The sequence below is a fragment of the Clytia hemisphaerica genome, unplaced genomic scaffold (assembly GCF_902728285.1).
Source record: "Clytia hemisphaerica strain Z4C2 unplaced genomic scaffold, Clytia hemisphaerica genome assembly, whole genome shotgun sequence".
NCBI classification, from domain to species: Eukaryota; Metazoa; Cnidaria; class Hydrozoa; order Leptothecata; family Clytiidae; genus Clytia; species Clytia hemisphaerica.
This window is the reverse complement of record NW_027103875.1, coordinates 323,278-339,366: the sequence shown is the minus strand read 5'-3', so window position 1 is coordinate 339,366 and position 16,089 is coordinate 323,278. Positions and strand designations below refer to the sequence as shown.

At 34.9% G+C, this 16,089-nt stretch overlaps 2 protein-coding genes across 4 annotated transcripts in view; both read right to left on the bottom strand.

Moving 5' to 3' along the window:
* LOC136808363 (putative glycerol kinase 5) lies at positions 1 to 12,899 on the bottom strand. Of its 2 annotated transcripts, none has more exons than XM_067064895.1 (18): positions 12,745 to 12,899; positions 12,459 to 12,552; positions 12,163 to 12,238; positions 11,582 to 11,675; positions 11,217 to 11,306; positions 10,002 to 10,043; positions 9,723 to 9,798; positions 8,952 to 9,013; positions 8,420 to 8,490; positions 7,876 to 7,936; positions 6,301 to 6,427; positions 5,766 to 5,870; positions 5,048 to 5,098; positions 4,580 to 4,623; positions 2,706 to 2,809; positions 2,288 to 2,350; positions 1,756 to 1,889; positions 1 to 893 (listed from the first exon to the last, which is right to left on the bottom strand). In XM_067064895.1, exons 1-18 carry the CDS (start codon positions 12,853 to 12,855, stop codon positions 748 to 750), a joined length of 1,551 nt encoding a protein of 516 aa, XP_066920996.1. In that variant the 5' UTR covers positions 12,856 to 12,899; the 3' UTR covers positions 1 to 747. The 2 variants fall into 2 exon arrangements, with proteins under 2 accessions (XP_066920996.1, XP_066920995.1); XM_067064894.1 differs by lacking the exon at positions 8,420 to 8,490 and adding an exon at positions 8,316 to 8,389.
* Positions 12,900 to 14,019: 1,120 nt separating this feature from the next.
* The window catches only part of LOC136808393 (large ribosomal subunit protein mL41A-like), a 175,899-nt gene continuing 173,829 nt past the window's right edge, over positions 14,020 to 16,089 (bottom strand). For both annotated transcript variants that reach the window (XM_067064932.1, XM_067064933.1), the window contains exons 3-5: positions 15,738 to 15,776; positions 14,366 to 14,430; positions 14,020 to 14,225 (exon numbers count right to left, since the gene is read on the bottom strand). In XM_067064932.1, the coding sequence (XP_066921033.1) occupies positions 14,106 to 14,225; positions 14,366 to 14,430; positions 15,738 to 15,776 (224 nt within the window). In that variant the 3' untranslated portion in view covers positions 14,020 to 14,105. The remainder of the gene's footprint in view (positions 14,226 to 14,365; positions 14,431 to 15,737; positions 15,777 to 16,089) is intronic.

The window sequence follows — 16,089 nt, the reverse complement described above, 5'->3', positions numbered from 1 at the left end:
CCCAAGAGACCTTCAGTTCAGGTAATCAGGCAAATTCTTTTCCAACTTCTGTTCAAGCGAAGTTTTCTAATTCACGCATTCACGCATGTGAAAAAGCCCATTCACGCATTCACGCAAACCGCTGGGGGCCCATTTATGTGATGAGAAAAAGGAGGTTCTGAGACCTTGGCAACACACTTTGAAGCTTGTGTACAAATTTAAAAGAAGACACCTTACAGTCAAACTACAAACAAAGCCACTCCAGCTCTTCTGATATGAATGTCAAAAAACTCACAACTCGATATCATTACACAGGAGTATGATTGCATGAGTTATCAAATATAAATAAAGCCTCACTAGCTATTATTACATTGATATTGAATGACATCAAAGCTATCGTGACTTTCACATATTGAAATACTTCCCTTCATTGAAACTCTACCCGACACATTCGAAAGTTGGTGTGCTGAGTAGCAACTCCTTGATAATGACCCATGGTTCCCTTCATTGAAACTCTACCCGACACATTCGAAAGTAGGTGTGCTGAGTAGCAACCTCTTGCTAATGGAAAGTCACAATTACAAAAAAGATGTCTACATGTTGAATATTGCACTAATTACTTGAATATACTTGGATTGTAAAAAACACAGCTTGAAAAATATATATTCCATATATACATACTCCGTAAGTTATCTAAAGACCTAAACATGACAAACCTCGTATAACCAGCCTCATTTGCATGTATATCAAGCCTCGCTTCCACCATCATCAGGTGTACCATTTGAGACATCTTTTGGCAGCTGTTTTCCACTCTTTATAGATGGGTAGATACCTCTGTTTCAAGATAGGATCGGGTTTGATGATGGTCGGTTTTTGTGTGTGTTGCATCATTTCTTCTTTATCTTTCCACACACCTAAGAAATAAACGATGATTTTCTTTTCATTTGAAGCGAAGGGCACACATTGGCAATCCATTTGGTTGACCCAAGGAAAAAATCGGCTTTTCAGATAAAATCTGAGTTATACGATTTGTAAAAGAGCCCGACCCCTTCCCGACAGCAACCCGACCAACACAAAAAATAAGTAAAAGAAGGCCCAAATACACTTTTTCGACCGTAGTCACGTCGCGCGGTCAGGCGCGTGCCACCTAATTATTTAATCACCCCCCTTAAGCTCGATCCCATCCTTTTTTGACACATTTTGCTATTGTCTTTAAGTGCGAAAAAAGGACTGCAACGGTTTTAGTGGGATAAAGCGGACAAAAAAATACCCACGCAGCAATTGGCGGCCACGGTCGAAAAGGCCACATCAAGCTTGAAGTCTTTCACCATATCGCACACCACACCAATCTAGAATGAAGCCTCGACCACATCATCACTTAAAGCGTTTTGGGGCCTCCAAAAATGACCATGTTTTTTTTACATGTAGCGAACTGCCTCGGTAATATATTGGCAATTTAGTTGGTTGGTTCTTCTGAAAAAACTTTGACCAAAAAGGATTCTTATAAGAGCCCAAACCTTTTCACGTGATGGACCACGTGATGGACCACGTGATGGACCACGCCAAAATAACGAAAATGCTTTTGCCGCATTACGCATCATTCCAAAAAGTGGAATCACTCTATTAAGCTAGTAAAAAGCCTCAAATCACGCCATCGGGCAGACCGCCTCCCATGACACAAGTGAAGAGAAACGGTTAAAAAAGATGAAAAAAGATTACAAATAAAAGGATAACGTAAAGAGATTTCAGGATAGATATGATACCAATGAAATGTACCTGCAGCAAGACCAGCCAGACAAGCAGCACCAAGACATGAAGTATCATGGTTATAAGCTCTTTCAATGGTACAATCTGCTAATGAGCTGATCAACTCCATTATAAAATCATTCTTCGAGATACCGCCACATAACCTATCAAGAAGAAGAAAAAAAATTTGATGTTTTTATATCAATTTGTTCGAAAATTGAATATTCTTACCAATCCTTTTAAGTTGACTTTGACGCATCGAGTTTAAACCCCCCAGATGGGATGAAGTTTGAACTCACTTCATTTAAGTTACTTTGTACAGTTAGGAAAATCCATTATAAGAAATCTGGATAGTGTGTTCCTAGTAAAAACACTTCCGATGACGTCAATGTTGTTTATCAAATCTCATGGCTTTCTAATCTACCACAAATGCAAACCAAAATGCTATAACATGATCGCACGAAAATCTTTTTCAAAGTAAGTCACAACGGCCATGCAATCACGATGATCTTTTCGCTATTATAAGCTTTTTATAAGAACAAACTATATGAGGATATCATACCGGATGACGGGCTCAAAAGGGATGTGTGTTTCCTCTCGCATCACATTATACATCTCTAAAAACCTGAAGAAAAAAGGATTCAAAATAATCGAATCACTAGATTTCATTTGAATTACATCTTTGAAGTTCGAGTTTGAGATAAAGAGTTTATTTTTGATTATAAATATTAATGCAGTGTCATTCATCGTTTTATTTCAACTGGTTAGGTCTTTAATGAGACGACCTTACTTAACGAACAAACTGGTAGAAGGATTCCTCCCATTTTCAAAATTTTCAGAGTTCAAAATCTTCATCCCTCCTCCCATTTCTAACGTACAGCTCATAGATTTTCCACGAAGAACTCTCTTTATTTCCGATTTTAAACAAAGAGTGTCTATACTTTTGGGTGTCTGTAAAAAAAAAAGAAATGAAAAGCTACCTGAAAGCGATTCCTTCACAGACTGCTCGAGCCATTTGCACTTTGGTTCCATTCCTTTTGATCCCAATGAACCCGGTGCAAGCGAATGGATCTCGATACGGTGCCTGAAATCGGAGAACAAGATTTGTTTAAATTTTTTTAAACTTTTTAATGCTTTCATCATTGTTTTTATTGCCTAGTTTTATTGCACCAATTATAAAGTTATTTTTTAAAGGTTTTGTTTTTAAATAAGAAAGATATAGTTTGCTTACTCATCAATTTTAATTCACAAGCTTTTCATATTGGATTGACACGGATGTGGAGCAAGATTGATCAGAAAGAGGAAAAAAAACATTTTTTGCTTATATCAGCATAATATAACAATAGCAAGACACTGTCCTGATATGAAATATGTGTCTGATATGAAACAGGAACACTTATGTAAAAATAAAATCTTTAACTTTTTCGTCGAATTTTAAATTTTTTCAATCATTTCTGTTCATCATATGATTAGTGTGGGAGCACGAAACTGAGAGTGATAAACTTTTTAGCTTTTTAATAAATAAAAGATAACCTTTAAAATTTTATATGATATATATCTAGTCCTTTAACTAATCGAACATTGAAACTTATGGCATTGATTTACCTCACTTGTTTTGAATTTTCACAAATGATATAAAAGATGTAAAAGTGACATAAAAGTCTATTGCTTTTTAAAGTCTATTAACTAATTAACTAGTCTATTAACTAATCTATTAATTAAGTGCCACGGTCATTTTCTTCTAAGTTTTTTAAAAGCTTATATCTCCGAATCTAGAAGGAATTAGAAGCTCGTTTATAGCCCGTTGGATAGCTTAGAGTCTCCTCTTTCTTTTAGGCACCTTCAGCGCCGCCCGATTTAGGCCCGCTGCGCGGATCTGCCTGAATTATTGAAAGGTGGCCAGTGGTAAAACTTCAAATTAATTCGTTCGAGGACAGAATCAAGTAAATCAGGGCCAAATTTGAAGGTTCTTGGCTCACTCGTTGACCAAAAATGGTCAATAAACGGTGAAAATCTTAAAAAAGTGGATTTTTGTCAAATTTTTGCAATTTTTTTTACTTTTTAGCTTAAAATCTCGCTGAAAAGACTCACTTTTTTTTTGCTTGACCATGAAGCCCAATCCAATTCCTACGAGTTAGACCGAAAATGACGATTTCTAACTCAAACTGGGCATTACAGGAGGGCTTCGCCCTCCTACATAGCCTATGTCTGATATATACGACATTGGCACTTAAAGGGTTAAAGGTGCCATTCTCTAAGTTGTCGGTTTATACTCCTATAAATTTTAAATGGTCAGGAGCAATGACCTAAATTGTTAAGTATATCCAGTAAAAATACATGTTTTTCAGACGGATTATATATGTTTTCGGGCCTGAAGGGTTAGGTTCAGATAACAAAGATCACGTATGAAAACTGGATTAAACTAACATGATATATACCAAGAAAGACGGAAGCTTTTTAAATCTGGTAGGGCGAATGAAGAAATTTAAGCGATTTTACCGACGAAAAGAAAAATTTTGTGAAAATTTGGTACGACGACTGCCGTACCGTACCGTACCGTGCGTCATGCCTGTATACACGACGGGCGCAGTATAGGTCTAAGTACCAATGCCTAAACTTTTGCTTATTAGCTCACGGCTGGACACTGGATATAAAGAGACAATACCCGTGTACGTTTAGAGAAAAACAGCTTCCTAATAATACCAAAATTATAGCCTAAGTCCCAAGTTATAGATTTTATGTCACTTTTAAAGCTGTATATTTAAAAAATCTGTACAAAAAATAATTGATCAATGGTTTGGAGACGCATTCTAACCATTTGAGAATCAAGAAATGTAAAGGTTTGTTATCTTACCGATAGGCCGTTGAACGCTGGGATGAAGTACATGCCGTCAGTTCCTGTACAAGAGAGAAATCTTGAGGACATGCAGAAAATATTTTCGTTGAAATACCGCTTATTTTTTATAATAGACAGGCTTTGTATTCACTATCTGAGTGCATCGTCGGGTTGTTTCAAAGCAAAGTTCAGTCAAAAGCAGAAAGCCAGATCTAGTGATTTGAGCAATTGAAGGCTTGTAGTTTTTTGCCGCTGATCTTTGACTGAACCGAACTTCAAATTAAGTGTGTCTAGCTTAAGAGCTGACTATGCCACCATTTCGTTTTCTTATCTGGTTGTTAACAGCGGGATTCGAATGTTTTGAAATTTGAAACCTTCGAAAATCTGACGTAAAACAGATTAAAACACGGAGGACTAGTCGACTTGAAAACTGGGAACACTTTCACAGGAAATCTACAATACTATTGAAAGACAGAGTGAACAAACCTTCTACTGTTTTGACGAAATCTGAAAGTTCGTTGACATTTTCATAAAGACCTACAAAAAAGAAAAACATAAATAAAGAATTCTTTTCAGCTTTTATCCCCTAATATCCTTAATTCAGCTTTCATAAAACATCTTCCCAGTGAGAGAGATTCTTCATGGTAAAAAAACTACCTGATGATGAGAATCAGATAAAAATAGTACAAATAGCAATAAAGTAAGAAAGTGTCGTGAGCAGCCCAAAAAATTATAAAAAACTAGCACTTTTTGGGAATCCCCATTTTGCATCACTGTGCAAAAAATCAGAAAAACTAATGAGCCAATCCCGAGAAAAGCAGACGAATAGACGAACATCAGTTAATCTAAAGGACCTCCGTGGTAGGTCTAAAAAGAAATTATGAGCAGCGGCTGCTTGTTGGAAGTAGTTATTTAATGGCTTTGTCAAGGCCGCACTCAACAAAAACTTTTAGGGAGTTTATGTATCTGTGTTTTTCTGCGACGGAGACGGTTAGCTTTTAATTTGTCCAGATCCTGAACAACTGAAGACAACGGCAAACAAGCACTTTTATCGTCCTCGATTTTGCAGGTCAAACTGCGGGTTATTTCAAGTCGCTTCGTCGCTTTAGTTACTCTGTCGTCCTCAAAAGTGCACTATGCTATTAATCTAATAGGGCGGTTGTTTCCCCTCAATCAAAGCAAACAAACAAACGAGTCAACAAACCGATTTCTCGTGCCCATTCAATGGAGGGCGCGATACCAGTGATATTCCCTTCACAAATAAGTGCTACTTCATCCTTGATCTGCCAACCGATTTGTGGATAAACTCCTTAAAGGTGAAAAACAAATTGATTTTTTTGGTTGGTTCAAGAGAAACACCTTTGTTGTTCGGTTGCAGTGAAATGGAAGAAATGTTTGAGCAGTTTCTAGATATTTGGCAGTCAAAGACATAAATGATCTTCATATTCCTAAAAGGAAAAGCCTGAAAATTTTATCAAGAATAATACCCTTTTTTGCAGAGCTTCAGAAGACAGAAGTGGCACAAAAACATTGAAAATAATCAATTTTCACAAAGGCTGGATAACCTTTCGTATTTTTTAAAGTTAGTTATGAAACACGCATCGTATTTGAAAGATGGGGTCAACAAATCTAACGAGATTTACGCGGACAGTAAAAGTCACCATGAAAGTCAGAAGAACATATTTACGGCATCGAAGTTGAAAAACGCTGAAAAATAACCGAGGTATAAAAGGTCAAACCTTTAACGGAGGCGTGGCAGTAATTTCCAGTATTGACCATTAAGAAGGACCCAGTTCCCAACACGGCACACGCGTCACCCGCATTGAAACCGTTCAATCCAAACACGGTGGCTTGTGTGTCTGCTACCTAAAGAAGTATCATATCATCAGTTATTTGTTTTTCAAATTTCCACAGCAAGGCAAAAAATGGCTTTTGAAATTAATGTAGAAACTCTATCAACAAAAAACAAAGAGTCTAAAATCTCTCAAGCCTAGTGGTGAGGGTGTAAAAAATAAAAAAACATTCGAGTTTACTGAGGTTCCAGTAAAAAATTACAAAATCTTTACAAGCATACGAACCTTACACCTTTTGAGAAAACGAAATGTGAAGGAAAGTGAACCTTACACCTTTTGAGAAAACGAAATGTGAAGGAAAGGGAACCTTACATCTTTTGAGAAAACAAAATGTGAAGAAAAGGGAACCTTACACCTTTTGAGAAAACAAAATGTGAAGGAAAGGGAACCTTACACCTTTTGAGAAAACAAAATGTGAAGTAAAGGGAACCTTACACCTTTTGAGAAAACAAAATGTGAAGTAAAGGGAACCTTACAACTTTTGACAAAACAAAAAATGTGAAGAAAAGGGAATCTTACATTTTTTGAGAAAACAAAATGTGAAGTAAAGGGAACCTTACAACTTTTGAGAAAACAAAATGTAAAGGAAAGGGAACCTTACACCTTTTGAGAAACAAAATGTAAAGAAAAGGGAACCTTACACCTTTTGAGAAAACAAAATGTGAAGAAAATGGAACCTTACACCTTTTGAGAAAACAAAATGTGAAGAAAAAGGAACCTTACACCTTTTGAGAAAACAAAATGTGAAGTAAAGGGAACCTTACACCTTTGTAGAAAACGAAATGTAAAGAAAAGAGAGCCTTACACCTTTTGAGAAAACAAAATGTGAAGGAAACAGAATCTTACACCTTTTGAGAAAACGAAATGTAAAGAAAAGGGAACCTTACACCTTTTGAGAAAACAAAATGTGAAGTAAAGGGAACCTTACACCTTTTGAGAAAACGAAATGTAAAGAAAAGGGAACCTTACACCTTTTGAGAAAACAAAATGTGAAGTAAAGGGAACCTTACACCTTTTGAAAAAACAAAATGTGAAGTAAAGGGAACCTTACACCTTTTGAGAAAACGAAATGTAAAGAAAAGGGAACCTTACACCTTTTGAGAAAACAAAATGTGAAGTAAAGGGAACCTTACACCTTTTGAAAAAACAAAATGTGAAGTAAAGGGAACCTTACACCTTTTGAGAAAACGAAATGTAAAGAAAAGGGAACCTTACACCTTTAGAGAAAACAAATTGTGAAGAAAAGGGAACCTTACACCTTTTGAGAAAACAAAATGTGAAGTAAAGGGAACCTTACACCTTTTGAGAAAACAAAATGTGAAGAAAAGGGAACCTTACACCTTTTGAGAAAACAAAATGTGAAGGAAACAGAATCTTACACCTTTTGAGCGTACAAAATGTGAAGAAAAGGGAACCTTACACCTTTTGAGAAAACAAAATGTGAAGAAAAGGGATACTTACAACAGACGTTAAAGGGAATGAAGCGCCAAATATTTCTTCAGGTACGTCAAGGATATGTCCACTGTAAAAGAAGAACATTGAAAATTGAAATTGAAATGGTTTGGAGCGGTCGAGGCGTGGCCGAAGCACAATAAACGAAGAATTGATTTATTTTTATTTCCTATTCTAGACTGCTGTATACACCGTCGCATACAAAACACCGTTCCCATTTTGTGGGCACTCATTCTCCATCACAAAGATAGTTTTCGACCCTTACATAGCTAGTCTAAGAGAGAAATTCTCTTTTAATAAGGGCAATGCCCTCCCCCCAAAAGAATTAATGTACATTTGTTAAGATTGAACTTTATTCTAGGAGGTAATTTTCTGGGGAGTCTTTGTCCGTGGGGGATATTATCCTCGAGTTTCTTTTAACAACGTCTGTCAACACAAAGAAGACCTACCTCGTATCAGTCAGTTCAGGGAAAACTGATAAAGAAACATCAAACAACAATGGACAGATATCACTCCATTTGCGCTTAAAAATGAAAACAAAAGAGTGATTTACCTTGTGTCTATCACATCGGGCGCCATTTGTTGAGGGATATCAAAAATACGACATAACAAACTCCATTCACGCTACGGAAGATGGTTAGTTTTAAGAGTTAGTTATTACAAGTTATATTATTGTATTATAATGAAATTAGTATTGTATCGTATTAAATATCAGGTTAAAATACTACTATATTATATTAATTTACTGTTATGAAAGTATGATATTGTTTCATGTTATAGAACATCTCAGTTAGACTACTAACTAGCATCAGGTAATTTAAATCAAATAAACCACGAAGTACAATCCATCTTTTTATTGATAACTTGAGTATAACAAAATAATTAGCCAATCCTGAGGAAAGCAGGTAACAGACGAACGAACGAACAAACTTCTAGGACCTAAAATTTAACTTTAAGTTTGTAAAAGTTTGGTGTTTGAACGAAGTATAAACTCTCCACACCCCACACTTCTAAATTTTTCTTACAATAGTTTGTAAAACAGTTTGTTATGCTATATATGGAGTTGTGATATTACAGATTCTTACGAGGTAAGGGTCGAACATGGCGGTTCCACTTGCACATGAAATGTCTGTTAAATGTAATTTCCCTGAAAAGAAGAATTGTTCAAGGATTCAATGGATTGTAGGTTGATATAAATCTTTGAAACATAGTTGAAAAGGAGATCACTGAACCTCTAAGATCATTGATATCATTTTCGAGTTCTCATCAGAACCTTGGATGCATACTGAGGTACAGACCTTGGAGACCCGGCCAACCAAAATCTTTAGCACCGTTTGACGTTAATTTCTAACACTGTGGATACCACTTTAAAAAAAAAAAACAACTCTGATTTGCTTTGTCCAGGGTTTAAAGAGGTCAGTGATCCAGCAGATTGAGACCATGTCAAGACGTTACAGTTCCGCTCCGAAACGGTTCCGAAACAAGTGTGAACGTCAAAATTCGAAACGTCAAAAAAGAAGACGTTACAAAGCAAAACAGATCGAAAAGGTTTTGCTCCACTTGTTTCATCGGAATGGAACTGCTCCGTTTTCTTGCTCCGAAACGTTCCGAAACCAATATGAACACACTCGATCCGTAACGAAAATCATACCGGAGCAAAACGGAACAGTAACGTGTGAACATGGTCTGATATGCAACACTGCAATGTCTCATTAGAATTATGTAACTTTAGGAGCCTTTTTTATCCAATATCTCGATTACAACCAATCAGTTGCTATAAAGGAATTGAATGTCAGAGAAGACATAACAGGGGGTGGATATCCTGTGTAAAAGCCATGAGCTGACATGAAACTCACTTTTAGAAAGCCTCCATATAATGTATGTATCAATCGTTCCAAATAAGACATCCCCTTCATAAGCCGCTTGTTTTATCTGTAGATTGATATGGATAAAGTAGTTTTAGACAATGAATAAGGGTAAAGGGGAAGCTATCGACAATAGTTCAAAGAACAAACTTCTAATATCTCAAACCAATTTTCTGAAAGAAAGGACAAATACCTGGAAAATACTTTAAAAAGAATGTTGGGCATCCAAAAAATCGAGGAGACACTTGAAAAAAATATTTGATAGCTTACATCAGGATTGTCATCAAAGAAATGAATCAATTTCATGGAAGCCTTAAAAGAAGAAAATTTTAAATGACATTAAAGATGTATATCGATTTTATCGTTCTACATCTGCAATTTGAAATTTACTAAGCTCATTTGACGTCAATCGATACTTCGATTATCAGCCGGGTTGAGAGAATGTCATAGGAGTGAAGGTAGAGAGTCTATCATCATATTTCCCTAACACCCTGCCTGGAAGGGCTTGGGATTCGAACATAGTCCATTGCAGTGCTAGTCTGTGATCGAAACCTTGACACTACCAATTGGCAGAATGTTAGTGAGATGCAAATGTAGAACGATAAACTCGGTATACATTCACTCAGCATCTGGATAAAGCGATCACTGTGTCTCACTAACATTCTGAAGATTGGTAGTGTGAAGGTTTCAACCACAGACTTTCACCACAATGGACTGCGTTCGAATCCCAAACACTTCCACACCACTTCAGGGTGTTAGGGAAATATGGCGATAGACTCTCTATCTTCACTCATATGACATTAAGGACTATTGAGTAAATCTAGGGTTACTGACAATGCTTACTGGCACTAGAAGGCAACTTTCAGTCAACCCATACAAAAGGAAATTTACTAAGCTCATTTGACGTCAATCGATACTTCGATTATCAGCCGGGTTGAGAGAATATCATAGGAGTGAAGGTAGAGAGTCTATCATCATATTTCCCTAACACCCTGCCTGGAAGTGCTTGGGAAACGAACACAGTCCATTGCAGTGCTAGTCTGCGGTTGAAACCTTGACACTACCAATTGTTAGTGTTATGCAGATGTAGAACGATAATCTCAGGATACATTCACTCACCATTTGGATAAAGCGATCACTGTATCTCACTAACATTCTGAAGATTGGTAGTGTGAAGGTTTCAACCACAGACTAGCACTGCAAGGGACTGTGTTCGAATCCCAAGCCCTTCCAGGCAGGGTGTTAGGGAAATATGGTGATAGACTCTCTATCTTCACTCATATGACATTAAGGACTATTGAGTAAATCTAGGGTTACTGACAATAATTACTAGCACTAGAAGTCAACTTTCAGTCAACCCATACAAAAGGAAAGGACAAACAACGAGACTTTTCTATTATACAGTTTGAGTTAAAAAGGTATGTACCAAAGTAAATCAGAGAATAAATGACAATGACCATTAGAATTTTGAAAACATTAGCATACTTGGTTGGCTTCAAAGTTGATAGCTTTCATAAGAAGGAAGCGTGTTTGCCGTAACAAAGTATACATGATGGTACCAAAAACATTTATTGCCTAAAAAATAAGACGAATAAGAAAATTCAAGTTAAACTACACGCTTTTTTTTTATAAGAATAGTGTACTTTGGTTGAGGGTAAGCATTATTCTTATTTTTCTATTGTTCTAAACAATAGGTCTATTGATTTAAACCCGAAATCTCACCCTGATATTCTTATAGAAGTTATTCTTATAAAAAAAAAAGCGTGTATTAATTAGTTCAGATTCATTTCGGGAGTTATATATTAAAGACATGAAGTTAAACATAAAACATAAAACATAGGTATCTTTACTTTTTTGGTCCAACAATGATTCATTCTGTCAACGACATTTCTGCAACGGTTATCTTGCCAACTTATGAAATTTGTGTACGGTTCTCCATTATTCCTGGAAAATAAATAAATCAATAAAGAAAACGATTCATGATTCAATAGAGAAAGGTAAGAATGAGAAGTTAAAAGACGATGATCAGTAAAAGATCCTTGCATTCTATTTTTTTTGAATGAAGTTCAATATTATCAGCTTTCTAAGAAGAGCATTAGTAGTAAGTCTGCGAAGGCTTCTCTTTCGATAGTTATCTGCCCAAAGGTAGGGGAGGGCACCACTCTCTCTGCCTAGATTTCTCCACTAACCCTTGATCCTTCTCTTAATTGCTGAGAATCAAGCAGAGAGGCATCAAGTACCATTTTGAGAATCTTTGCTACGGCTCGGCTGGGAGTTGAACCCACAACCTTGCGAACCGTAGCCGGATGCTCTACCACTGCACTACGATCACTTAAGAAGAGTGTGATAATATTTAAAGAACACTAATGGGAAGTTGCATGCAATGCTTCATCTTCAGTTCTAATACCTGCACAAGAGAAGTAGACCTTACTTGTTCCAAAGCATGAAGGTTCCACGCTGTGTACAAAAACCAAAAGCCTTTATGTTTAATGCACTGATTTCTGCCTCTGAAAAGGAAAAAAAGGAGTATAATAGTTAATCTAGCTCATTATTTACTTAAATTCAGGTTTATTCATCAACACAAATAACTTGCTAACAGAACAGTAATTTGCTTTCTTATATTCCAGGGCAATTCCATGGCACAAGAGAATACTTCAATTAGCAAATGATCTCAACCATTTGTGTATTTTACTTAAGAGCTAATTCAAAATGAAAGTTTTATTATACTTTTCAAAGCATTTTTCATGGTGTTTACGAAGGCGTCCCATAATTCTTCTGGATTGATTTCCAAACCTCCTTCTGGCAGATGAATGTAAGGAACCTGGAAAGATTCATTACTTTTTTAACAAGTATCCATACGGAATTAAAGCTTTGGAAATCTAGAGATGAATATTGATTGATGTGTAAATATTTGAAAAGCTTATTTTTTATGATAACAGCCCAGTCTATGCTTACCCAAGCTACACTGATATCACGTGTCTACAAATAGTTATTTTTGTGATAGAAATTTTACCTTTGTGGAAGCCTTGACAAGAAGGTTTGTTTTCAAATCAAAGATACATGCTACCAAACTTGTACTCCCAAAATCAACAGCCAAAAGAAATTTCTTCTCTTTGTCAACCATAATTTTTAGTTTTTCTTTAAAATTATCATATTTTCATGTTCACCTTTAACAACAAATATATGAGATATTCAAGAAAATTTTCAAAGTTCTAAAAAGGCGAGCAAATTTTAAAACAATGGAGTAAAAAAAAATGACTTAAAGAAATGAATTTTTTCAAAAAAATGACTTGTTTGATATCTTTTGATTGAATGAATATTTTAAAACAATTTTTTGACAGTGATGATGATCTAAGATTGAAGAATCACTCCTGTGAAAATGGTAATTATACCACATTTCTACAAGAAATTGATTTTTTTCTTCTTCATTTTCCATTTTCATTTTTCCTATTTTTTTCCAAATTTTCCAAATTTTTTACTTGATAATAATTCCACTCACGAATATCTTTTTACACAAAATCGCAACTTAATTCGAATTCTATCAAAAGTTACAGCCATTTTTGTCTCCAGCTGCAAATTATTTTGAGACAGACTTTAGTATATGTAATCGCACGATGAGTTATTTTTTCTTATTTGACGCGCCTTCAAAGAGAGCAATTAATCATAAATCACACTCTCGATGCTGCGCCGATGTTTACAAAATTTATCTTAATGTTTTTTTTACATTTTTTTTACATCAAACGTTTTAATTGCATTCAAAATTCATTTTGTGAGAAAGAAAATCTATAAACAAGAATAAAAGAAAAACTTAGAGAAAAGAGAAAAATTTAAAACTTTAAGTGTAATTTACTTTCCTAACTGAGAAAAAGCAGTGAAACCTATTGTGCGATTAGCTCGTAATCACATAATAACTCGTACAATTCGAAAATTGCACTCGTGCTTTTTTTGTTTCGAATTTTCCTTTCGGACTCGGTAAATTAATACCAAAAAAATTACTCGTGCAATTATATTCGAATTGCACTCGCTATCAATTTCGAATGCAATTAAAACGTTTGATGCAAAAAAAATTAAAATCAATTTTGTAAACATTTGCGCCGCATTGGAGAGTGTGGTTAACGATTAATTGCTCTCTTTGAGAACGTGCCAAATAAGAAAAAATAACCCATCGTGCGATTATAAAGAAAAATTATCAAATTTTGATAATGTAAAGAGTGAAACATGCAATAGTTTTCCATATATACACCAATCATAAGCCAAATTCCATTGATAATAACTAGATAAGACTGTCTTCGTTTTGCACTTCTTCTTTTGTATAAAATAAAATATTTACAAACTTCTATAGAAAATGTCTCTAAAAATCAAAACATTCACTAATTAGGGCACTTCCCTATGTTTTATAATATCAATATTGCTTTTGATTTCTTGGTATAATCTTTCTGCTGTCATCGCAGGCTCCTTGATAAGAGGCACACGATAAGAAACATAAGGCTTCATCTAAAAGTTGAACATATAAAAATAGATTTGAATTGAAATTTTGAAATTGTAATACTGTCAGCACAATTTGTTTATCATTGATGTTTTTCAAAAAATAATCAATATCCATTTAATCATTTTCAAAATTTATTGATTGTTACCTCAAAACCAGTCAAGTCAGGGACGATAAATTCAGAAACTTTTTTCTGGACGATTTTATAACCACCTGGGTTGAAAAAAATAAAAACAAAATAACTTCAGTAAAATTATGCCTAAGTTTTATTAAAATTCCACTGATTGAACGATCAATATCTTAATATTTACATTGAATAAACTATTCTTTGCCACGGCATGACGTCAAAATTGGGGAAAACAGAACACTTACTAAAGATAATTATGTGTATTCATTAAACAAAATCTTTTAGTGAGTTAAACCATAGTGTTTGTTTTCCCCTCGCAATAATCAAATCTTATTGGTTAAAAGGCATATCACATGACTTTCCGTGGCAAAGAATAAAATGAATGTAAAACTATATCAAAATTTTTCACCATTAGGGATTAGTGAATGCGATATCTTACATGGTTCCGGGGGTGGGGGGGGGGGGGGTTCACACACTGGGTGCACCACGAGGTTTAACACTTTGAATTCAATTTCTCAAGTTCTTTACTTTAAAGATTAGATTAACTCAATCCTTTTTGAGAAGGGCAGTTCAACCCATGCATCAACACTTAAAACATTGTGATAAATTCCATGACGTTTAAACTTTTTTGCTCTCACTCGGTTGTTTGATAATTCCGACGGGATCAACCACAAAGAACATATCATTAATGCAGTATTGAATAACTGTAATGTGTAAAATTTTAGACATGAATGATAATTGGTCACAATTATCTTTTTTAGAGGCATTTTATATTAAGAAACTTTGGCCTAAAATTAATGACGGCTTAAAAGCTTCAAAAGAGCTTCAATTATTTGGATAGGCCCCTGACAATTGATTACTCTTTTGTTTCTTTTCAACCGTTATTCTTTTATATCAATTTTATTACTTCATTCCCTTGTGCATAGCTTTATTTAATCTCATTAATGTTTTTAATTACGATTTTTATTACCTGCTGTACAGATTTTTAGAATAAATTGTAATATTTGAAATGTTTTTAGTATGCGGTTGAAAATGATGACATAAAGATCGCCGAAATATGTCTTTTTTTAATTCAACAGGCCAATTTTCGACCACTTTGAGCACTTTCTGAAATTAATTTTTTTATTCTTTTGGTTATAACTTTTTACTAACTTGACTAAAGTTAATAAAGGAAACACCAAGTTAATTGTTCTCCTTTCTAACTAACGCAAAAGGATTCAATTGTCTAAACTTCACAGGCGTCGAGAAATTTGAACTCAAAGTTTTCTTTGTGACGCACTCGGTATGTAATCCATATATGCTATAATATACGCTCCTTTCTCTCTCCTCTTTTAAATTGTGGTTTTTGGATAGGCTTACTCCCCTTTTGGAAAAAATATAAACAGATACAAACCGTGTTTTGTGGGAAATCCATGGTTGCGCACTCCTCTACCTAAGAATAAAATGAAAACAAGCTTTTACCTCACTAACCTCTTAACATCAATCTATTAGGAGGTTAAATTTTAGGAACATGTAATACAATCGAATAAATCTTTAATGTAAGGATGAATGAGAGCAAATAAACAGCCTCACAGAACCAACATCAGAAACAACAATTAAACCTCCGAATAGAGGAATTGTAGAATTTTTGGTCACCATTTGATAACACTTCCTTTTAATATTACAGCAGTTTATTCATGGAGGTAAAGTCCATTTATTGGTTTTAAGCATGTAATCTTTTTTGCTATCGCATGTCAGCATTATTT